At 42.4% G+C, this 25,248-nt stretch overlaps 2 protein-coding genes across 10 annotated transcripts in view; both read left to right on the plus strand.

Moving 5' to 3' along the window:
- The window catches only part of LOC109900589 (tyrosine-protein phosphatase non-receptor type 6), a 32,304-nt gene extending 10,686 nt beyond the window's left edge, over positions 1-21,618 (plus strand). For all 9 annotated transcript variants that reach the window (XM_031787197.1, XM_031787195.1, XM_031787196.1 and 6 more), the window contains 12 exons: positions 585-774; positions 4,922-5,038; positions 5,255-5,380; positions 9,399-9,495; positions 9,654-9,733; positions 9,919-10,065; positions 11,638-11,769; positions 12,666-12,820; positions 16,368-16,435; positions 16,605-16,747; positions 17,187-17,251; positions 20,830-21,618. In XM_031787197.1, the coding sequence (XP_031643057.1) occupies positions 585-774; positions 4,922-5,038; positions 5,255-5,380; positions 9,399-9,495; positions 9,654-9,733; positions 9,919-10,065; positions 11,638-11,769; positions 12,666-12,820; positions 16,368-16,435; positions 16,605-16,747; positions 17,187-17,251; positions 20,830-20,932 (1,423 nt within the window). In that variant the 3' untranslated portion in view covers positions 20,933-21,618. The remainder of the gene's footprint in view (positions 1-584; positions 775-4,921; positions 5,039-5,254; positions 5,381-9,398; positions 9,496-9,653; positions 9,734-9,918; positions 10,066-11,637; positions 11,770-12,665; positions 12,821-16,367; positions 16,436-16,604; positions 16,748-17,186; positions 17,252-20,829) is intronic.
- A 109-nt stretch (positions 21,619-21,727) lies between these two features.
- LOC109906386 (retinol-binding protein 1) lies at positions 21,728-25,023 on the plus strand. The gene is made up of 4 exons (XM_031787206.1): positions 21,728-22,180; positions 22,693-22,877; positions 23,458-23,559; positions 24,576-25,023. Exons 1-4 carry the CDS (start codon positions 22,105-22,107, stop codon positions 24,627-24,629), a joined length of 417 nt encoding a protein of 138 aa, XP_031643066.1. The 5' UTR covers positions 21,728-22,104; the 3' UTR covers positions 24,630-25,023.
- Positions 25,024-25,248: the final 225 nt, after the last annotated feature.

The following is a 25,248-nucleotide window of genomic DNA, read 5'->3' on the forward strand; positions in this document are numbered from 1 at the left end:
GACCGCAAAGCAGGAAGTTCAGATGAAGAAATCGAGAACTGCGCCTAAATTTAAACAGCAGGCAGCACTCAGAGACGATCCCCATACTAACGAGTGTAAACTCTCCCAGACACACACACGCATGCACGCAAACACACACTCACATACACTATACTCGCAGGACAGAAATACCTTGCATAAACCCACATACAGTGCATCTGTACAGGCCGTAAATACACATTAGTTACCAAAATGTCCTCAACCATTTGTTAAAGTCCTCTACTACTTTCCATTCCCACGCAAAACAGTTGCAGTACATTATATTTACACTTGCGTTCACTGTCTATCCGGTAGCACTGAACAAGCTGCAAACCTTACTTTTACAGTAGAGTACTATACAGCCCTGTTCTAACACACTGGCTTCTGCTTGATGAGCTGCTTATTACAACCATGATTAGCTGAATCCAATGTGTTAGAGCAAGGCTGGAGCAAAAGCCTGTACTCACAGCAGCTCTCCAGGAGGAGGGTTGGCCAGCCCTGTTGTAGGGCATAGTGATGCTTCCATTTGAGCTTCATTGACCCCTTCTCTGTCATACACCATACAGGTGGTATCATGGACACCTATCAGGCCCCAACGCAGAGAAGTTGCTATGGGAACGGGACGAGCCGGGCACCTTCCTGGTGCGGGAGTCTCTGTCCAAACCTGGAGACTTTGTTCTGTCTGTTCTGACTGAGGAGAAGAGCAAGGCATCCTGCGGAGGGAGGAGGGTCTCACACATCAAGATCATGTGCCAGGTGTGTGTGTATGTGTGTGTGTCTGTGTGTGGGCACATAAGTGTGTACGAGCATGTGAGAGTGTTTGTGTTTTTCCTCTCTCTAACACACATTCACTCACATTCACTATTGCAATTCACATTGTAATATTTGCTATAGTTTTTCTCATATCTGAGTACATCTAGTTATGAAACCAGACCAATTTTCAGTTTCCCCAAAATGTTTATTCTTATGCAACGAGTGACCTTCCTGCTTCCAACATCTAGGAGAAAACCTGACAAACATCAAACACACCACCACTACTGTCTCAGCACAGAAACAGTTATGCAAAGTGATGTCAATATGAACATGGAGGTTTGAGTTTGAAAGATATCACTGACCACATCCTGGTTACAAAAGTTTTACTTAAAAAACAAGTCTGCCAAGCGGTTATGTTTTAATTAGTTAGTTACGTATTTATTTGGACCCTTAGGTAATGTGTGAAAATGCATATACGATTCCAATAAAATACATGAGAATTGTTATTAAATACTTTATATTCATGCGTGTACAGTAACTACCACTAGAAATAAAAATAGCATAGTTATTTCCGAGTGCAGAGCTAGACTGTAACTAACTGCATTCATCCCCAAACCTGCTTTTCGTAGATTCAACATTATCAGCAGCATCATCATGGTTAGGTTATTTTTAGCTGTGGTTCATCTCAGTGCAGACATGAGGCGGATTTGAATGAGAGGCATTGTAGGGCTAGAGTCTGGAGAATTCAGGGTCAGAAGATTATCACAGAGGTCATTGAGTCCTGGCACAGGCCCTACCAGGAGCAAGCATCAGGTGCATATCTTAATAGATAATAGGAAGCACATTAAAGATATTTTCCGGTACTTTTGTTTACTTTTTAAATAGTGGTTCTGAAAGTAGCGCCCATGAGCCAAAAGTGGCCCTGAAAATTGCATACTATGTCGCAAATGGGCAGATATGTGCACCATGTCATTGCTCTCTCTCTCTCTAATGTGTATGTGAGTCTTGTTAGCTGTCACTCAAATGGCAAGGGGCTGAAGCTCATTGACTGAAACTTGAATTGCTAGGGGGTTTGCCCACGTGAGTTGTAAATGAGTTGTAAATGTAGGGAAATTGGTGCAGCACAGCTTCCAGAAAACAGTCTCTTTCAAACTATAAAATTCGTAGCCAATTGAGGTAAAACGGCAATTTTGCTCATAGATTATGCATGTACAGTGTGAACTACAGATACATCCAGCCCAAAGTGGGAGGTTTAAAAAATACTTACTAGTCACCAAAGTACCGGCGCATGCCTTTTAAATCCATGAAGTACACTGACTGTAATAAATGAATGACTGAGTCTCAGTCTGGTGAGTCGGCCATCCAGCTGCATGATTAGATCATATTAGATAACACTTATTTCCCTCTTATGTGGAAATTTGCTTTCACGTGCTAAACATAACCAAAGACCCAAAACCACAGTTACCAACAGAACATTATTACTGTGTATTATTGACAGTTTCTATATTCTATATTGTCCCGTGTGTGTGGTGTGTGTGTGTGTGTGTGTGTGTGTGTGTGTGTGTGTGTGTGTGTGTGTGTGTGTGTGTGTGTGTGTGTGTGTGTGTGTGTGTGTGTGTGTGTGTGTGTGTGTGTGTGTGTGTGTGTGTGTGTGTGTGTTTATATACAGTAACAGTCAAAAGTCTGGACACCAACTCATTCAAGAGTTTTTCTTTATTTTTACTATTTTCATTGTAGAATAATATTGTAGTAGTAGTAACCAAAAAAGTGTTGAACAAATCAAAATATATTTTAGATTCTTCATTGTAACCACCCTTTCCCATGATGACTGCTTTGCGCACTCTTGGCATTCTCTCAACCAGATTCACCTGGAATTCTTTCCCAACACTCTTGAAGGAGTTCCCACAGATGCTGAGCACTTATTGGCTGCTTTTCCTTCACTCTGCAGTCCAACTCATCCCAAACCATCTCAATTGGGTTAAGGTCGGGTGATTGTGGAGACCAGGTCATCTGATGCAGCACTCCATCACTCCCTTTCTTGGTCAAATAGCCCTTACACAGCCTGGAGGTGTGTTGGGTCATTGTCCTGTTGAAAAACAAATGATTGTCCCACTAAGCACAAACCAGATGGGATGGCGTATCGCTGCAGAATGCTGTGGTAGTCATGCTGATTAAGTGTGCCTTGAATTCTAAATAAATCACAGACAGTGTCACCAGCAAAGCACCCCCACACCATCCACCTCCTCCTCCATGCTTCACGGTGGGAACCACACATGCGGAGATCATCCATTCACCTGAGTCTCACAAAGACAAGGTGGTTGGAACCAAACATCTCAAATTTGGACTAATGTCCATTGCTCATTTTTCTTGGCCTAAGCAATTATCTTTAGTAGTGGTTTCTTTGCAGCAATTCAACCATGAAGGGCTGATTCACGCAGTCTCCTCTGAGCAGTTGATGTTGAGATGCATCTGTTACTCAAACTCTGTGAAGCATTTATTTTGGGCTGCAATTTCTGAGGCTGGTAACTCTAATGAACTTCTCCTCTCCAGCAGAGGTAACTCTGGGTCTTCATTTCCTGTGGTGGTCGTCATGGGAGGCAGTTTCAACATAGCGCTTGATGGTTTTTGCATCTGCACTTGAAGAAACTTTCAAAGTTCTTGAAATGTTCCTGATTTGACTGACCTTCATGTCTTAAAGTAATGGACTGTCATTTATTTTTGTTTATTTGGGCTGTTCTTGTCATAATACGGACTTGGTCTTTTACCAAATAGGGCTATCTTCTGTATACCACCCTTACCATGTCACAACACAACTGATTGGCTCAAACACATTAAGAGCGAAAGAAATTCCACAAATTAACTTTTAATCAAGCACACCTGTTAATTGAAATGCACTCCAGGTAACTTCCTCATGAAGCTGGATGAGAGAATGCCAAGAGTGTACAAATGTAATGAGTGTGCTGAGAGTCGGGAAGCAAGTTCAGGGAGTGAGTGTTTTAATAAATAAAATAAACTATGACCACGAAACACAAACGCACCAGCATGAAAACAGAGTCAATAACACCTGAGGAAAGAACCAAGGGGAGTGACAGATATAGGGAAGATAATCAAGGAGGTGATGGAAGTGTCATGAGGCGCAGGTTTGTGAGACGATGGAGACAGGTGTGATTTTCAACCAAAACCTAATATTATTATTTTCTTTAATTATTATTATTTTTTATTTTACCCCTTTTTTCTCCCCAATTTCGTGGTATCCAATTGCTTAGTAGCTACTATCTTGTCTCATCGCTACTCCCTTACGGGCTCGGGAGAGACGAAGGTTGAAAGTCATGCGTCCTCCGATACACAACCCAACCAAGCCGCACTGCTTCTTAACACAGCGCTATCCAACCCGGAAGCCAGCCGCACCAATGTGTCGGAGGAAACACCGTGCACCTGGCAACCTTGGTTAGTGTGCAATGCGCCCGGCCCGCCACAGGAGTCGCTGGTGCACGATGAGACAAGGACATCCCTACCGGCCAAACCCTCCCTAACCCGGACAACGCTGGGCCAATTTTGCGTCGCCCCACGGACGCGGCCGGTTACTACAGATTCTGAGCGCGAACCCAGAGTCTCTGGTGGCACAGCTGGCGCTGCAGTACAGCGCCCTTAACCACTGCGCCACCCGGGAGGCCCTATTAGACAAAAGAAACCTACGTTTACAAATTAGAAAACAAATGGATACTTATTGTATTTATTTAATTGTTGTATTTATTTAATTCTTTCAAGGTCTGCCACAACTTCCCAATTGAGATTAGGTCTGTACTTTGACTAGGCCATTCCAAAACTTCAAATTTGTTGCTTTTTAGCCATTTTCATGCCTTGATTGTTTGTATTGGATCATTGTCTTGCTGCATGACCCAGCTGTGCTTCAGCTCACAGACGTATGGCCTGACATTCTCCAGTAGAATTCTCTGATACAGAGCAGAATTCATGGTTCCTTCTACTAATAAGGCAAGTCGTCCAGGTCCTGAGTCAGAAAAGTATCCCCAAACCATCACACTGCCATCACCATGCTTGACCGTTGATATAGGGTTCTTACTGTGGAATGCAGTGTTTTGTTTTCGCCAGGCATAATGGGACCCATGTCGTCATATATTTATATAAATAGAATGACTGGTACACGGTGGGAGGCACAGAGATGTTTGACACCCTGGCTGACCTGATGGAGCACTACAAACGCAAAGGCATCGAGGAGATGTCTGGAACCTGGGTGCACCTCAAACAGGTAAATACATACAGGACTTACAGTTGTAACCCTATACAGGTCACAGAGTCACCGTGAGTGTTGCAGTCAAGTTACAACCTTACACAGGTTGGAGATACTGTATCTTATAATGGGTTAAAGATCACCTGACTGACAAGATAGAGCCATATCCGAACAAATCTTGACTTCTTCTCCTTTTCTTCTCTTTCCTGTCGACTCCATCCTTCTCTCCTTCAGCCCTACTTTTCCACCAGAGTGAATGCAGCAGACATTGACAGCAGAGTGAGGCTGCTGGACCAGATGGCCGAGAGAGAGAACGAGGGAGACAAGAAGAGCAAAGCAGGATTCTGGGAGGAGTTTGATGTAAGTCGATTAAGTTTTTGATGGAAGGAAGATGTGATGTTTTGAACAACCCTTCTTAACCTCTTCCTCTCTTTACTCAACCTGGTCTCAGAGCATTTCCTATTATTATGTATGTAAATTCGAGACACTCCATTTAGTATGAGATTCTAAGTTTCTTATGGTCTGTATTAATTTGTGGATGATCATCACCCATTTTATATGAAATATTATGAATTACAATTATTATTATATGTTACGAATTTGCAAAACGTACTACATGTTATGAATTTTCAAAAAGTATTATATGTAACGAATTCTAGCAAGGTGGCTAACGTTAACTACTTGGTTAATTTTAGCTAGTCTAGGGGTTAGGGTTAAGGTTAGGGTAAAGTTTAGGAGTTAGGTTAAAGGGTTAAGGTTAGGGGAAGGGTTAGCTAACGTGCGAAAAGGTAGTAAGTATTTGAAAAGTAGCTAAAATGCTAAAGTTGTCCGTAATGAGATTCAAACTAGCAACCTTTGGGTTACTAGATGTTAGCGTTATACACCCATGCATCCACCCCTCACAACCAACCTACTTTGTTTTGCCTTAAGTAACCATCTATCTTATATTACCATCCCATACATAATATCATACTCATTTTATTGTCTGAGATTTAAATGTACTATGTTACCTCTAGTCTATGAGACCAGGATGCTTTACTCTACTATAGGTTAGCTGAGGACTAATTTCTTACCTGCTGACCACACCAGCATTGCAAAATAAATGTACACATACATCATTGCATCCAAACTGCTCGCTCGAGTCAACGAGCGTCTGCGTAGCCAGGCGCTAAAATAGAACTTGGTTCTATTTGTGACGCTTGATGCGCTGCAAGTCCCGGCTCTCCCATCTCCTCATTGGTTTTTAGGAGCATATACCCATGTAGGTGATTGAAAGATTAACTGAGGTCCACACTCCAGTCCATTGGTGGTGGTAATGCACCTTCAAGTTGGTTGCTAACCGCCATTTAAAGTCCAAAGAAGAAGAAGAACCCTAAAGGAGGAGAGATTACTAGAAACTAACTCAGTTTACCATTTTATCTGTGGATTAATTGTCGGAGTAGAGGACCTTGTGCATTTCAGGTAAAATAACAACCAAATGTTTATGTACCTGGACAAATTAGCTAGCAACGGCAAGCTAGCTAGCTAAATTGCCATGAATGTTTAATGCTTTTCGACCTGTCACCAAATTAATATAGTTGTTTCAGAGTTTGTTTTGATAATTCAACCTGAGTGTCCTGATCGCTTCCGGTGTTGATGGACAAAATCAACATGCGTGGCAATGGTGCACACGCGTGCCCGGTGTTGTCAGAATGTTAGTGTGTCTGTGTTTGATCATTTGGTTGGTCAAATAAACGGTGTATGTAATGTGCCTTTACTCTTGTGCAACATGGTGAAACATTTTGAAACATGTTCAGTTGTACAAGTCAAAGTGACAGTGTTGCAAGGAAAAACTAGAATCAAATGGTTAAAGGTCTCACAACTACAGCCATAGGAAGTAGACTGCAAGAACCATAGACCACTTTTTTACTACCACCATGTGGTACTGGTGGTACTGCTATTTGAGGCCAAATTGCCCAAATTGTCTAATCTCAGAAACCCACAACTAAAACCTTGCGCAATTGCTTCAGATGCTACATAGTCTGGCCATGAGCGATTAGAAATTGTCAAACTGCTTTAACAGCACATTAAAAATAACTTTTCAAATGGTAAAGAAAAATATGGGTAATGAATGTACATTATCTGTATGTTTATAAAGAATACATAACACATAATAAACATGCCATATTTATAGAGCATTCATGAATGTATTCATAGTAATATAGTATGTCAGTATTCCACAAATACTGGGAATGGGGATTTGCATGTCTTTCAACGTGAACTCATTCTCCTGAAGGTATTCCTGCAAAGATTTTGAGTTGTCACACCTGGGTTGAGTGAATCTATGTTTGGGATTTTTACAGTCAATCCCTTCCCTCAAGACTGTGAGGTTAGGCCAGGGGTTAGGTTACTCTGGTCCTGGAGTACACATGCAGGCTTTTGTTTTAGCCCAGTGAAAAAGTAAACACTGGATGTGTTTTCCACGTTAGAGCCTTATTCTAAAATGGATTAAATTATTTTTTATTTACTTCATCAATCTACACACAAAACCCCATAATGACAAAGCAAAAATAGTTTTTTTGTGCAAATGTATTTAAAAAAAGAAAGTAAATATCACATTTACATAAGTATTCAGACCCTTTACTCAGTACTTTGTTGAAGTACCTTTGGCAGCGATTACAGCCTCGAGTTTTCTTGTGTATGATGCTACAAGCTTGGCACACCTGTATTTGGGGAGTTTCTCCCATTCTTCTCTGTAGATCCTCTCAAGCTCTATCAGGTTGGATGGGGAGCGTTGCTGCACAACTATTTTCAAGTCTCACCAGAGATGTTCGATTAGGTTCAAATCTGGGCTCTGGCTGGGCTACTCAAGGACATTCAGAGACTTGTCCTGAAGCCACTCCTGCGTTGTCTTTGTTGTGTGCTTAGGGTCGTTGTCCTGTTGGAAGGTGAACCTTCACCCCAGTCTGAGGTCCTGAGTGCTCTGGAGCAGGTTTTCATCAATAATCTCTCTGTACTTTGCTCCGTTCATCTTTCCCTCGATCCTGACTAGTCTCCCAGTCCCTGCCCCTGAAAAACATCTCCACAGCATGATGCCGCCACCACCATGCTTCACCGTAGGGATGGTGCCAGGTTTCCTTCAGATGTGACGCTTGGCATTCAGGCCTAAGAGTTCAATCTTGGTTTCATCAGATTCATAGTCTGAGAGTCTTTAAGTGCCTTTTGGCAAACTCCAAGCGGGCTATCATGTGCCTTTTACTGAGGAGTGGCTTCTGTCTGCCCACTCTACCATAAAGGCCTGATTGGTGGAGTTCTGCAGAGATGGTTGTCCTTCTGGAAGGTTCTCCCATCTCCACAGAGGAACTCTGGAGCTCTGTCAGAGTGACTATCTGGTTCTTGGTCAGCTCCCTGACCAAGGCTCTTCACCCCTGATTGCTCAGTTTTGCTGGGTGGCCATTTCTAGGAAGAGTTTTGGTGGTTCCAAACTTCTTCTTTTATGGAGGGCACTGTGTTCTTGGGGACGTTCAATGCTGCAGAAATGTTTTCGTACCCTTCCCCAGATCTGTGCCTCGACACAATCCTGTCAAACTCCCATCCTGTAGTCAGGATTACTGATTACTCTCAAACTCCCATCCTGTAGTCAGGATTACTGATTACTCTCAAACTCCCATCCTGTAGTCAGGATTACTGATTACTCTCAAACTCCCATCCTGTGCTCATCACTCTCACTTTGATGACCTGAAATGGCTCAAGGTAAAAACAAAAGTTTCCAGTCACCCAGATCAAGATGGGGCTTATCTGCTAAACTGTATAGCCTGTCCCCAGATACCTGTATGCATTATTTCAGCCACATTAGACACACCCTCTAGTACTCCACCAGAGGGAGCTCTACTGACTTTATTCCCTGTAGATTCAAGAGCTCAATGGGGGAAAACTCTTTCCTCTAGTCCAGTGGTTCCCAAACTGTGGGGTCGGCATAAAAAAAAGCATATATATATAAAGTGAACTCAGTCCAGTTTTAAACTTCCTCTTGAAAGTTGTAATACTAGAATGCACAAGGTGTAATTTCAAAATTGGGTAGCGCATCATCAGATCCTCTTGTCGTGTCAGTCATTGCAGACCTTAGAGAGCTATTTATAACTGGTCAGAAATGTCCAGATCAACTAGCCCATGACAGATGTTTTTTAATTGAGTGTTTTTAGACCATAGATATTCTTGTATTTTTTTTGTCATGGTTGTGAAATGTCATGGCTGTTAGAGGTTATTTTTATTTTCAAGAAGTGACCCGTTTAAAGGCCCCTCTATACTGTTGCTTAAGTAATTGAATGCTTGTTGATGTTTTTAAAATTGTATTGAGCTTACAATGACTATCCTTCTCTCTCTTTCTTGTTCTTTTCAGGCCCTTCAAAAGCAGGAGACAAAGGTGAAGAAGAGCAGAGAAGAAGGGATGAGACCAGAAAACAAAAGCAAAAACCGATATAAGAACATCCTTCCCTGTAAGAGCATCTACTTCTAAAGTGCAGTGATATAGCCTCTTATCTTTTACCCATCTTCTTTACATTTTCTCTTCCATTTATATTTTCTCTGTCTGATACATCCCCTCATCTCTCTCTCTCATCCTTCCATCTCCACACTCATCCTATTCTCCTCCCAGTTGATGAGACCAGGGTCATTCTGTCATCTGGAGACCCCGATATCATTGGCTCAGATTACATCAATGGCAACTATGTGACAGTAAGTACATGTTATGTCACCTTGTAGCCTCAACATCAAATGATAAATCACTGTTATGAATCCATAACAAGTCTAAACATGACTATGTCTTAATTAATATGATCAGAGACTATAATTGCAATGGGCTTTGTCTCCATGTAGACAATATTTTACATATTTTACAAAATTTTACTATCTCTTTGTAGAATAAGCTGCAGGAGCCCAGTGACCAGAAGGTGTACATCGCCTGTCAGGGCTGCCTTGCAACAACTGTCAACGATTTCTGGCAGATGGTGTGGCAGGAGAGGACAAGGGTCATCGTCATGACAACCAGGGAGGTCGAAAAGGGACGGGTTAGTGACTTAAAACTTCTTAGGGCTGAGATCCCGCTAACGGGATCGATATGACAACAGCCAGTGAAAGTGCAGGGCGCCAAATTGAAAACAACAGAAATTTCATAATTGAAATTCCTCAAACATACCATTATCTTATACCATTTTAAAGGTAATCTTGTTGTTAATCCCACCAAAGTGTCCGATTTCAAATAGGCTTTACAGCGAAAGCTCCACAAACGGTTATGTTAGGTCAGAGCCATATCACAGAAAAACACAGCCATTTTTCCAGCCAAAGAGTGTAGTCACAAAAATCAGAAATAGAGATAGAATTAATCACTAACCTTTGATGATCTTCATCAGATGAAACTCACAGGACTTCATGTTACACAACATATGTATGTTTTGTTTGCTAAAGTTCATATTTATATTTGAAAAAATCTCAGTATACATTGGCGCGTTATGTTCAGTAGTTCCAAAAACATCCAGTGATTTTGCAGAGAGCCACATCAATTTACAGAAATACTCATTATAAATGTTGATGAAAATACAAGTGTTATACATGGAAATATAGATAAACTTCTCCTTAATGCAACCGCTGTGTCAGATTTCAAAAAAGCTTTACGGAAAAAGCAAACCATGCAATAATCTGAGTATGGCGCTCAGAGAACCATCAAGCCAAAAATATATCCTCCATATTGTGCAGTCAACAGAAGTCAGAAATAACATTATAAATATTCACTTACCTTTGATGATCTTCATCAGAATGCACTCCCAGGAATCCCAGTTCCACAATACATTTTTGATTTGTTCGATAATGTCCAAATAGCTACTTTTGTTAGCGCGTTTGGTAAACAAATCACGAAGCGCGTTCACTAGTTGCAGACGAAAGTCAAAAAGTTCTGTTACAGTCCATAGAATCATGTCAAACGATGTATAGAATCAATCTTTAGGATGTTTTTAACATAAAACGTAATAATATTCCAACCGGAGAATTCCTTTGTCTTCAGAAAAGCAAATGGAACGGGAACTACCTCTCATGTGAATGCGCGTGACCAGCTGGTGACTGCTGGCAGACCTCTGACTCATTCTCCTCTCATTCAGCCCCCCTTTACAGTAGAAGTCTCAAACAAGTTTCTAAAGACGGTTGACATCTATTGGAAGCCTTAGGAAGTGCAAGATGACCAATATCCCACTGTATCTTCAATAGGGGCTGAGTTGAAAATCGACCAACCTCAGATTTCCCACTTCCTGGTTGGATTTTTTCTCAGGTTTTTGCCTGCCATATGAGTTATGTTATACAGACATCATTCAAACAGTTTTAGAAACTTCAGAGTGTTTTCTATCCAAATATACTAATAATATGCATATATTAGCATCTGGGACTGAGGAGCAGGCAGTTTACTCTGGGCACCTCTGGGCACCTTATTCATCCAAGCTACTCAATACTGCCCCCAGCCATAAGAAGTTTTAAGAGTGTTACTGAGAATTTGAAAGCATTTTCTTTTACATTGTATGATTTTAATATTATAACATAGTATAAACTACCCGTCTCATTTTCCTCAAACCATTTCTCCATGTTTTTTTATGCAGAATAAATGCGTGCCATACTGGCCAGAAATGCAGGGCTCCAAAGAGGTGGGGCCGTATGTGGTCACTTGGGTCTCTGAGAGAGATGCCACTGACTACAAGATCAGGGTTATGGAGATCTCCCCTCTGGATCAGGTAGGTACCACCTGCTGGTTCCACTCATCATCACCTCTCTTACCTCTGTTACCACTGTCATCATTGTTACCTCTGTCATCATTGTTACCACTGTCATCATTGTTACCACTGTCATCATTGTTACCACTGTCATCATTGTTACCACTGTCATCATTGTTACCACTGTCATCATTGTTACCTCTGTCATCATTGTTACCACTGTCATCATTGTTACCTCTGTCATCACTGTTACCACTGTCATCATTGTTACCACTGTCATCATTATTACCACTATCATCATTGTTACCTCTGTCATCACTGTTACCTCTGTCATCACTGTTATCTCTGTTATCACTGCCATCACTGTCATCACTACCAACATTGTCATTACTGTTAACACCTCTGTCATCTCTAATACTGTCATATCATCACTATCACCACTGTTACAATTATCTTCACTGTCATCACTGTTACCATTGTCAGCACTGCATCACTGCTACCATTATCATCACTGTCATCACTGTTACCACTGTCAACACTGCATCACTGTTACCATTATCATCACTGTCATCACTGTTACCATTGTCAACACTGCATCACTGTTACCATTATCATCACTGTCATCACTGTTACCATTATCATCACTGTCATCTCTGTCGTCACTGTTACCATTGTCAACACTGCTTCACTGTTACTATTATCATCACTGTCATCTCTGTCGTCACTGTTATCATTATCATCACTGTCATCACTGTTACCATTATCGTCACTGTCATCTCTGTCGTCACTGTTATCATTATCATCACTGTCATCACTGTTACCTCTTTCATCACTGCAGTCACAGATTAGCTGAGTTTGCAGTATTACTCATGTCTCTCCTCTTTGTCTCGTTCCTCTCCCTTCCTCGTCTGGCCCAGTCGGATTCGGTCCGTACTATCTGGCACTACCAGTACCTGAGCTGGCCCGACCATGGAGTTCCCGAGGAGCCAGGAGGGGTGCTCAGCTTCCTCACTCAGGTCAACACAAAACAGGCCGAGTTCGCCAACGCCGGGCCAATGATCATCCACTGCAGGTATATTCTAGCTGGCTTCCAGCTGTATTCTTACTATATTCCAGCTGTGTTCGGGAAGATAAGTGTCAGTTCTATTAATTTGCCATTGTCTAGAATACATGATAAGAATTTCAGATGATGTTGTTTTTCCAGGATTAAGATTAGTTGTTAAGATTAGTTGCGGTTAGGGTTGCAAAGTGTCGGAAACTTTCCGGTATATTTCCAGAATTTTTCCGGACATTTCCATGGGAAATTTAGCCTGGTAACTTTGCTTAAATTCATCAAAGAAGTTGGTTTAAAACAGTGAACCTTTTTTTTGTGGGATACACATAAGGCAATTCTAGGTTTTGTGGCATATTTTGATTCAACTATCCCCAATTCAATGGAATTGCAACCCTCTGCATGCACAGTGTATTCTTCCATCACATGTACAGCTGATTCTCAAATCCTGCACACTAATGAGATGCTATTGAGCCCACACTACCACACTGTCTGAGCCAAGGACTAGATGCTTTCTAGTAAGTTTTGATTACAATACTGGATGGGGTGAATATATTTCATAGGACATACATGATTGTTTTGTTAACTAGTAAATAGTAGAAAGTGTGTTTACATAATTTATAACTTGTTAACAATTTCTGCTAGTTAGTTTTTGCTACCATGTGGGTTTTAGCTTGCTTTAGCCTGCTAATTCACCTGTTTTCATTTTAAAACATTTATCTTACAAAGGAGTTGTTTAATCTAGCTGCTTAAATATTTATCTGTACATGGAATTGTAAAAAAAACAAAAAAAAACTCTTTAAAAAAATAATCTTTACAGGAAAATGCCACTATCTGATGTGTGGAGACATATGTAGGAGGAAAAGCTGTGTACATTTGCAAATACTGTGCCAAATACTGTGCCTTCATATGTGAAGAATGCAACAAAGATGCAGAATCATCTGGCCAAGTGCATAAAGTTCCCTCAGTGCTCACATTAAGCAACCTCTGACAAAAGTCCCTCTTCTATTCGAGGTGAAAATTATGAATCAGACACCTTATCGATAGCAACAGGTCATGGTCCTCCTGGAATGAATCAGAAGTTTTTTTTTACTCAATAGAGGAACGTAGTCAGAGCAATGCTGATGAATGTCTTGCTCGAGCTGTGTATGCAACTGGTTCACCTCTGATGCTCACAGGCAATGTGTATTTGAAGAGATTTCTGAATGTTCTTCGCCCAGCATACACCCCTCCAACCAGACATGCTCTATCTACTCATTTGCTGGATGCAGAGTTCAACAGAGTTCAAGTGAAGGTCAAGCAAATCATTGAGAAAGCAGACTGTATTGCAATCATCTTTGATGGGTGGTCGAATGTTGGTGGGCAAGGAATAATTAACTGCATCATCTCCACCCCATAACCATTATTCTATAAGAGCACAGACACAAAGGACAACAGACACACCGATCTCTACATTGCAGATGAGCTGAAGGCAGTCATCAAGGACCTTGGACCACAGAAGGTATTTGCACTAGTGACAGACAATGCTGCGAACATGAAGGCTGCTTGGTCTAAAGTGGAGGAGTCCTATCCTCACATCACACCCATTGGCTGTGCTGCTCATGCATTGAATCTGCTCCTCAAGGACATCATGGCACTGAAAACAATGGATACACTCTACAAGAGAGCAAAGGAAATGGTTAGGTATGTGAAGGCTCAAGTTATAGCAGCAATCTACCTCACCAACCAAAGTAAGAATAATAAGAGCACCACATTGATGCTGCCCAGCAACTCCCGTTGGGGTGGTGTTGTCATCATGTTTGACAGTCTCCTGGAGGGGAAGGAGTCTCTCCAAGAAATGGCCATATCATAGTCTGCTGATATGGACAGCCCCATCAATAGGATCCTCCCGGATGATGTATTTTGGGAGAGAGTGGTAAGCAGCCTGAAACTCCTGAAACCTATAGCAGTAGCCATTACACGGATTGAGGGAGACAATGCCATCCTGTCTGATGTTCAGACTCTGCTTGCAGATGTAAGAGAAGAAATCCGTATCGCCCTGCCCACTTCACTGTTGCTCCAAGCAGAGGAAACTGCAGTTCTGAAATACATCAAGACTTCTGTCTGAAGCCCATACACGCCACAGCGTACATGTTGGTGCAGAGATCAACGAGGCCTATGGTGTCATCACTTCTGTGTCTCGTCACCTTGGCCTGGATGAGAGCAAGGTTCTTGGCAGAGTGGCAAAGTACACTTCCAAGCAAGGGCTTTGGGATGGAGATATGACAGTCGTGCTAACATATCTCATCAGCCACCTGGTGGAAGGGACTTTGTGTATCTGAGGCTTTTCCCCCTGTTGCCTCCATCATCCTCCAGATCCCACCAACATCAGCCACCTTAGAGCGCAACTGGTCCTTTTTTGGGAACACACACACCAAAGTACGCAACAGGCTGACCAATACAAGGGTTGAAAAATTGGTGGTCATCCGAGCAAATTTGAGGCTTTTTGAGCCTGACAATGAGCCATCCTCAACAAGGTTGGAAAGTGACAGTGAAGATGAGGCCTCAGAGTCTGATGTTCAAGAGGTACACATTGAGGAGGTCCAGGGAGAAGACATGGAAGCCTGAGAGGAAGACAACCAAAGCTTTAGTTTCTAGACTATAATTTTACAGATGTATGTTGAAAACATTTTAGGGAGATGTGATGGATCATTGGGGATCATTCAATATATGCTTTCTTTTGTTTTTCAGTGAAATCATCCCATGTGAAAAGCCAACACATTGAATTAAAGTTAAATTCATAACTAAATAGTTTTTTTATTTCTATTGGAAGGATTTAATAATAAAAAAATTGCAATTATGTCTGCTTATAAGGTAAAAGGTTTATGTTTTTGTCTCTATATGGTATGGTAAATATATCCAATGCAAAAAACATCTACATTTAAATGGTATTCATATTAATTTGTATATATTTATGTTAATTCCCATATATTCCTGTTAATTCCAACAGAAAGTTCCCACCTCTGAATATTCCCCAAAATGTGCAACTTTAGTTGCAGTACTCAGCATCTTAAGTCAACTGACAGTTCATCCTATAGGAATTTTCCCCTTGTGATATCAAAGATAGGGAGGGTCCTTGTACGTTGTTGGTCCCGTGACTATTTGTTATGTAAGCAGACATAAGTACAGCGTAATAGTGTATAGAGTGTTTACAAGGCTGTTGCAGTACAGTTTAATGACAAAAGCTATTTCCTTTGCTTCGTTACACTGAAAGACATCCATAAGGACAAAGTTCTTATCCAATCCACTGGTCTTTATAATATAACCAAACTGTCACAGTCACGCATGTGTAAAGTGGTCATCCCCTGGCTGAGACATCTGTTAGTGTGACAACATGACAAATCCCTCTCCGTTTGTCCATGAACACTTTACACCTCCGATCACAGAATGACTTAGATGATCAATACTGCTCTAGAAATTGTTTCAAAACAGTTCATTCTTTTCAGTGAATTGCATTGAGTCCAATCACATTGTACTGTACTGACAGTTGTCCCTACAACCACTCTGTTTGTGTTGTGTTTCTGTGCAGTGCTGGAATAGGCCGAACTGGCACCATTGTGGTGATCGACATGATCATCGAGACCATCGACACGAAAGGTGAGTCTCTTTCATTACCAAAGTTCCTGCATTTCTTCAGATCTTCATGATATTATACTGTATCTTATTATGGCTCTTTTGTCCCATGATCCTTGTAATGCCTGTCATCACTGTAGAATGACAATGTTTTTGTTGTGGATTGTGATTCTAACTTCCTGGTTGTCCATAGGTCTGGACTGTGACATAGACATCCAGAAGAGCATCCAGATGGTGAGAGACCAGCGGTCAGGCATGGTGCAGACTGAAGCCCAGTACAAGTTCATCTACCTGGCCGTCTCCGAGTACATAGAGGCCTCCAAGACCTACAACAAGGTGAGGGAAAGGGGGGGTGGGGTTGCAATAGAAGGGAGAGAGGAATATGGGTAATATGGATTCAAATGTATATTGTTCTCCTCTCCCAAGTGCACTGGCTACAGTATATGTCTATTGACAAACTGTGTTGAAAAACAACATTCCAGAAAATAACAACAACAAGACAGCAGAGAGAGACTCAGATATCAGCTGACACAGAGGGATCTGTGTCAAGATATACTTTTCACTGTTGTGGTGCATGTTCTTTTGTCCTCCAAACAGATATTTTATCATAGACTGCTTTGTAAAATATGAACACTGACAGTGAGAGGTTGAAATTAACGGAAATAGCTACATTTCTGGGAAATTGTTAATAAGACTATGACTTAACTCTGCACATTGACTCACCTTATACCACCCATCAAGTCTAACACTCACTGTCCTCTTCTCCCATTTCTAGGGAGCTGAGACAGAGTATGGAAATTTGCAGTTCAAACACCAGCCTGCCAGCCGCAAGGTCTCCAAGTGAGTTTGTGCAGTGTGTGTCTGTGCACATGCCATTGGAGTTCCGTGCATATTCCCACCTCTCCTCAAAACCACATTGGGTCAAAGTTCTCTGGCGCAGGCTACACAGTGTAAGAGACACACACACACACAGAGAGGAGGTTAGGTAGAGAGAGACGGAAGAGAGAGAGAGAGGTTAGGTAGAGAGAGACGGAAGAGAGAGAGGTTACGTAGAGAGAGACGGAAAAGAGAGAGAGACCACAGTCTCTAGTACAGTATAATACACCACAGTATAACACCCGTCTCTAGTACAGCATAGTACACCACAGTCTCTAGTACAGCATAGTACACCACAGTCTCTAGTACAGTATAATACACCACAGTATAACACCCGTCTCTAGTACAGTATAGTACACCACAGTCTCTAGTACAGTATAATACACCACAGTATAACACCCGTCTCTAGTACAGTATAATGCACCACAGTGTAACCCGTCTCTAGTACAGTATAATGCACCACAGTGTAACCCGTCTCTAGTACAGTATAATGCACCACAGTGTAACCCGTCTCTAGTCCAGTATAATACACCACAGTATAACACCCGTCTCTAGTCCAGTATAATACACCACAGTATAACACCCATCTCTAGTACAGTATAATGCACCACAGTGTAACCCGTCTCTAGTACAGTATAATGCACCACAGTGTAACCCGTCTCTAGTACAGTATAATGCACCACAGTGTAACCCGTCTCTAGTCCAGTATAATACACCACAGTATAACACCCGTCTCTAGTCCAGTATAATACACCACAGTATAACACCCGTCTCTAGTACAGTATAATGCACCACAGTGTAACCCGTCTCTAGTACAGTATAATACACCACAGTATAACACCCGTCTCTAGTACAGTATAATACACCACAGTGTGAGTCTGGCACTGGCTTGACACGGGTAGCTCACTGCCCTTTTTTATTTTACCTTTATTTAACTAGGCAAGTCAGTTAAGAACAAATTCTTATGTTCAATGACGGCCTAGGAACAGTTGTTCAGGTGCAGAACGACAGATTTGTACCTTGTCAGCTCGGGGGTTTGAACTTTCAACCTTCCGGTTACTAGTCCAACGCTCTAACCACTAGGCTACGCTGCCGCCCCTAAGTTGTGTTGGAAAAACGGTTGGTTGGTTCATCCATTTATCTAAGTACAGTAGAATGGCTTCCCCGCTGGCCTCGAGTGCCTGCCTGGCCAAGGCTACGGCCACTCAAACATGTAGGTAAACTCACAATCCAGTATGGTGTAGGTAAGCTCACAATCCAGTATGGTGTAGGTAAACTCACAATCCAGTATGGTGTAGGTAAGCTCACAATCCAGTATGGTGTAGGTAAGCTCACAATCCAGTATGGTGTAGGTAAGCTCACAATCCAGTATGGTGTAGGTAAACTCACAATCCAGTATGGTGTAGGTAAACTCACAATCCAGTATGGTGTAGGTAAGCTCACAATCCAGTATGGTGTAGGTAAACTCACAATCCAGTATGGTGTAGGTAAGCTCACAATCCAGTATGGTGTAGGTAAGCTCACAATCCAGTATGGTGTAGGTAAACTCACAATCCAGTATGGTGTAGGTAAACTCACAATCCAGTATGGTGTGGGTAAGCTTACAATCCAGTATGGTGTATTTAAGCTCACAATCCAGTATGGTGTGGGTAATCTTACAATCCAGTATGGTGTGGGTAAGCTTATAATCCAGTATGGTGTGGGTAAACTCACAATCCAGTATGGTGTGGGTAAACTCACAATCCCGTATGGTGTGGGTAAGCTTACAATCCAGTATGGTGTGGGTAAGCTTACAATCCAGTATGGTGTGGGTAAGCTTACAATCCAGTATGGTGTGGGTAAGCTCACAATCCAGTATGGTGTGGGTAAGCTTACAATCCAGTATGGTGTGGGTAAACTCACAATCCAGTATGGTGTGGGTAAGCTTACAATCCAGAGTTCACTGGAGAGCTCTGAGCTGGCTATGTACGGTATGAAATGTGTCACTGTCACCACTTCTGAGTGTTTATCTCCTAAGCTAGGCCATACCTGTTTTTACCTGTTGTACATTTGTGAACTGTCCTTGTATTATTAACCTGTCAGGGTACAGTCAGGGTAGTGATGGTATGGTCAGGGTACTGTCAGGGTAGTGATGGTATGGTCAGGGTACTCTCAGGGTAGTGTTTGGTATGGTCAGGGTACTGTCAGGGTAGTGTTTGGTACGGTCAGGGTACTGTCAGGGTAGTGTTTGGTACGGTCAGGGTAGTGTCAGGGTAGTGTTTGGTTGGGTTAGGGTACTGTCAGGGCACTGTTTGTTAGGGTCAGGGTACTGTCAGGCTAGTGTTTGGTACTGTCAAGGTAGTGTTTGGTACTGTCAGGGTAGTGCCAGGGTAGTGTTTGGTAGGGTCAGGGTACTGTCAGGGTACTGTTTGGTAGAGTCAGGGTACTGTCAGGGTACTGTTAGGTAAGGTCAGGGTACTGTCAGGGTAGTGTTTGGTACGGTCAGGGTAGTGTCAGGCTAGTGTTTGGTACTGTCAGGGTAGTGTTTGGTAGGGTCAGGGTACTGTCAGGGCACTGCTTGGTAGGGTCAGGGTAGTGTTTGGTACGGTCAGGGTACTGTCAGGGTAGTGTCATGGTAGTGTTTGGTAGGGTCAGGGTACTGTCAGGGTAGTGTTTGGTAGGGTCAGGGTACTGTCAGGGTAGTGTTTTGTAGGGTCAGGGTAGTGTTTGGTAGGGTCAGGGTACTGTCAGGGTAGTGTTTGGTACGGATAGGATAGGGTCAGGGTACTGTTTGGTCGGGTCAGGGTAGTGTTTGGTAGGGTTAGGATAGGGTCAGGGTAGTGTTTGATAGGGTCAGGGTACTGTTTGGTAGGTTCAGGGTAGTGTTTGGTAGGGTTAGGATATGGTCAGGGTAGTGTTTGGTAGGGTCAGGGTACTGTCAGGATAGTGTTTGGTAGGGTCAGGGTACTGTCAGGGTAGTGTTTGGTACGGATAGGATAGGGTCAGGGTACTGTTTGGTCGGGTCAGGGTAGTGTTTGGTAGGGTTAGGATAGGGTCAGGGTAGTGTTTGATAGGGTCAGGGTACTGTTTGGTAGGGTTAGGATAGGGTCAGGGTAGTGTTGGGTAGGGTTAGGATAGGATAGGGTCAGGGTAGTGTTGGGTAGGGTCAGGGTAGTGTTTGGTAGGGTTATGATAGGGTCAGGGTAGTGTTGGGTAGGGTTAGGATAAGGTCAGGGTAGTGTTTGGTAGGGTTATGATAGGGTCAGGGTAGTGTTGGGTAGGGTTAGGATAGGGTCAGGGTAGTGTTTGGTAGGGTTATGATAGGGTCAGGGTAGTGTTTGGTAGGGTTATGATAGGGTCAGGGTAGTGTTGGGTAGGGTTAGGATAGGGCCAGGGTAGTGTTGGGTAGGGTCAGGGTAGTGTTTGGTAGGCTACTACTAACTGAAGATCTAAAGAGTGCTCCTTTTCTTACACACAAAGAAGCCTACATTTGTATCTCTCAGCTATTTGAAGCTGCAGGTTTCTAACATTATGTCCTCTCTCTTGTACTGTCTCTCTTTTAGAAACAAGGAACGTGAATTGTATGAAAACCTAACCAAAGGAAAGAAAGATGTGAAGAAGCAGAAGTCAGAGGAGAAGAAGAGTGGCTCCGTGAGAAAAAGATAGAGGATGAGAGAGCTGTGTCCTGATGATTTAATATTGAATTTGATATTACATTTTTATTTTAAAAGATTTATCTTAGTGTTTTTTGATATCAAGTGATAAAGTTGATGTTTGTGATATAATGAAGATTATAAAGCAAAGTACTGATAGCCGTGAACCATGGAACCATTCTGCACCCATGCAAATGGTAATAGATTTAAGCATTAATTTCTTTCTTCATCACAAGTGTATTGTTTCCATGGATGCAAAGCCTATGGAATATTCTGCAATGAATATAATAAAATGCCATGACCACGGGATCTAGCACAGCGGGGACACACAGCCACTCTGTCATTCCAATGAAAGTTTTGGATAAGACATATCTCTATAATGAGCTATTATGTTTATAGACTTACATTGGAAACATCACTGGGCCGACGACCCCAAGTGGCTGCCAGGAGTGAGATTAAAACTTTGAGCGAGATGAATGAACTTTCCCCCGCCTCCCTCTTCTCCGTATGTGGTACAGAACACAGTCTGCTCTCCAAACAGCGATAGTGAAGGAGAGCGAGAGAAACTTTGAACACTTTTGTGTGTGTAATGTTTACTGTTAATTTCTGATTGCTTATTTCACTTTTGTTGAATGTTTTTCACGTTTTGGCAATGTAAGCATATGTTTCCCATGCCAATAAAGCCATTGTAAATAGAGAGATGGAGAGAATAGCGTTTAATTAACGCGGAAAGGGCACATACCTACCCAGTTCCCATTTTAGGAAGAGGATTAGTGGAACAAAAGCTGTTTGCATAAAGCTCCGTAGGGAGGAGTTTACGAGAGCAGAGGGAGCGAATAGTGATTTTAAAGGGTTGTGCAACGTTTGCATCAGGGAATCGATACCCGGGAATTGAAGGAGTGAAGGGAGCAGAGGACAGTCGTTGTGGATACGACCTCCGCTCTAAAACATTCCAGCAATCATTCCTTTATCGAGTTGCAGTTTTGCGTAAAGCCGCATACCATCCGACTGACACTAGCAGACAGAAGGTTAGCTCACAGGTTGCATAAGCGTTATTATTATCAAACAATGCGGTAGTGGTGAGAGCAGTGAAAAGAGCAGAGAAAGAGAGTATCTGTAGAGAAGAGGCAACACTGTGGGTTAGTTTTCTTTGTTGAGTTCCTCTGCAAAACTAAAGGCTAAAAGATGTCTAAACCAAATTACACAGGAACATTTCACATGGTGTCTCAAGATAACTTCGAGAACTACCTAGCAGCTTTGGGTAAGATTATATGAATCGTAATGTCTTTGTCTGTTACCACAAATATTAGCTACAAATGCGTTATTGTTAAAAAGTGTCCAATTCGTGTAGTTGTAAAATGACACGTTTTAAGAGCTTACTGTACCTCTGCAACTTGCCTCCTTTCATTTTAATTTAACACGATTAATTCATTAGATTTTTACTGAAATTAACATATTTTTTCCCTTTGTTTGCCTACTGCTTTGAGATTAATTTGAGGGGTAGTGACTCATCGAAAGGTTTGCCGTCTCCATTCCCAGAGCCGAGTGATAGATCATCATGGCGCCTTAGCCTGTAAATGACCCTGGACACAGACAGGGGTGTGTGTGTGCCTCTGTCTGTGCGTGTGTGATATCTGGAAACATTAACAGGAGATGTAAAAGGACAGACACAGCTGTAGGTCAGAGATGTTGCCTCAGATACACTACCTCATTACTAGAATGGCAAGGTGTTATGTTTGGTTGATTAATTCTCTCCCTCTCTCTCTCCGTCAGATATTAATTTTGCCTTGCGGAAGATAGTGTGTATGTTGAAGCCCACTAAACAGATAGTCCACGACCCGGCCACGGGCAGTATGAAGATCCGCACACTCACCACCTTTAAGGACTTTGATATGGATTTCAAACTGGGTCAGGTCTTCACCGAGGACCTGGGACCTGTGGATGGACGAGTCTGTCAGGTGTGTTTACAGTTCTACATGTATGATTGGGTGGGTGGTCTCTGTGTTCTTCATCATGTGCTGTTAGTAAAGACAGTGGCTAAATGTATTTCTGTTATCTGGTGATGTTTTCCTTATGTTTGTCTGTTTCATGGCTTGTTCAGACTTGTACAAATTCTCTCTAATTGACTTCATATAGGTGTACTTGTCATACTACTTTGCTTTGTTTGGGTGAATAGACTATTTTCCAGCTGTGTGTGTGTGTGTGTGTGTGTGTGTGTGTGTGTGTGTGTGTGTGTGTGTGTGTGTGTGTGTGTGTGTGTGTGTGTGTGTGTGTGTGTGTGTGTGTGTGTGTGTGTGTGTGTGTGTGTGTGTGTGTGTGTGTGTGTGTGTGTGTGTGTGTGTGTGTGTGTGTGTGTGTGTGTGTGTGTGTGTGTGTGTGTGTGTGCCTCCTGTTGTTTTCCTGTCATAACCACCCCCTGTTGCTTGTTTTCAGACTGTGCCAAACTGAGAGTGGTACAAGGGTGTGTGTGTGTTAACCACAGTGGGCTGGGTGGGTGATAAGCTGGTGTGTGTTAGCTCAGTTTTTCTCTGTTTTTAGACCACAGTGGACTGGGAGGGTGATAAGCTGGTGTGTGTTCAGAGAGGAGAGAAGGAGGGAAGAGGATGGACACACTGGCTGGAGGGAGACAAGCTACACCTGGTGAGAATGGAGGGAGGGATGGATGAACAGAGAGGGATAAGGTATGGAAGGGAATAGGAATAGAGGTGAACACAAGGCCAGAGCAAGGGAGGAAAGCAGGAAAGATTTGGGAGGAAAGAAGATGCTGGGATTGATATACCATTTTGAAAGTGGGGGATATGCAAATCAGATTTGGTAATGGAAGTTATTCACTGCCTACGTTGTATGCGTGCACGTGTCCGTGCGTGTGTTTGTGTGAGAACAAATGAGGTCCTTCTAAAAAAAAAGAGGGGGTGTATGGCCCTCCAGCCTCCTTATGTGTTGCTTGTACATGGGAAAGAAATGTGTGGGGCCCGAAAGAGGAGAAAGAAACAGAGGAAAACATTTAAGTCTTCAGGGTGAAGGAATGAACAGGAACAGGAAGAATAAGGAAAGGTTATTGTTTGTTACCATTTTAATGAGCTAAATACAGACTTCAGTACGACTCTTCATAGTGAAGGGATTGGGAGGAGAATCACAAGCTTCTGTTTAGGCCTGTGCTTCAGATGGACTTTAGTTGGGCAATCTGTTTTTGCTTGTGATTACATGCAAATGCTGATTACGATTTCAAACAATCAGCATTGTTTTATTAAACAGCTCCCAAATGCTTCTAATAGAAAACAATACCTCATTGATATTTTGTTCAAATCCGAAAGAGAAGTTTGGAAATAAATACCACTGGGGATCAGGCAGTAAAGGGTGGATTTGGTGAGTAACACAAGAAGAGGTGGAGGGAGGGGTGCGAGGGGGAGTGGGATTGAGAGCGGGGAAGTACATGTGTGTGGGGGGGGGGGGGGGGGGTGGAGATAAGGAGAGAGGAAGAGGAGAGATAGGATTACAGAGTCCGGAGAGAAAAGAGCACAGCGTTTTTATTGTGACTGAGTCCATTAATGATCTTTTCCCAAGCAGACACTCACTGTCACGCTCACCCACCCAAACTCCTCCCTCTTTTCTCTTTCTCCACCCTCTTCTCAACCCGTCCTTTTTTTGCCCTCTAGGAGATGAGAGTTGGAGATGTGGTCGCCAGGCAACTCTTCAAGAAGGCCGACTGAAACCACTGGGAAGGATCCCGTTCATCAACTCAACATTCATGATTCTCATTAGAAAAGTCTAGGACTTGGTATATAAGTGCCATAGTTATACAAATATGATCATCATTGTTTTAAAACCATTACTTAATGGACAACATTTAAGATATTTTTAATTAGTGTGCTATTTCACTGTGGGAAAGATTGTCAATGATCAGTTTTGAATGTTGTCATGGTACAGTGCAGGTGAACTGTGTAAACATTCCCAATGTGTTTCCTCATATATCACTACGATAGTTCCCAATGCCATTGAATGTTCCCTTTTGTGTTGAATGTGGCTGTTCTGTGTCCAAATATACCACCTGATGCTCCACACTTCAAATACAGATGTTGCCTCTTTATGGTACTCATGTTCTAACTCTTCCCTTCAATGTGTATTTATGTGTACGTTGTGATCTAAAGTCAGTTCAGCGTTTTTCACTCCCATTGGTTAGGATTTGGGGCTTACCCTTGGTCTGTGCCTAAAGGGCTGTGTTTACATAGGCAGCCCAATTCTGTTCTTAAAAAAAAAAAAAAAGGGTCTTTTGACCAATCCGATCAGCTCTGAAAAACATCTGATGTGGAAAGATCTGATGTTATTGGT

The sequence above is a fragment of the Oncorhynchus kisutch genome, linkage group LG13 (assembly GCF_002021735.2).
Source record: "Oncorhynchus kisutch isolate 150728-3 linkage group LG13, Okis_V2, whole genome shotgun sequence".
Taxonomy (NCBI): Eukaryota; Metazoa; Chordata; class Actinopteri; order Salmoniformes; family Salmonidae; genus Oncorhynchus; species Oncorhynchus kisutch.

Bases quoted from the DNA above. Each gene is read 5' to 3' on its own strand.
- LOC109906386 (XM_031787206.1), top strand. From the start codon at position 22,105: ATGTCTAAACCAAATTACACAGGAACATTTCACATGGTGTCTCAAGAT. The intron at 22,181-22,692 runs GTAAGATTATAT...TCTCTCCGTCAG, and splicing joins GAACTACCTAGCAGCTTTGG to ATATTAATTTTGCCTTGCGG. The intron at 22,878-23,457 runs GTGTGTTTACAG...CTCTGTTTTTAG, and splicing joins TGGATGGACGAGTCTGTCAG to ACCACAGTGGACTGGGAGGG.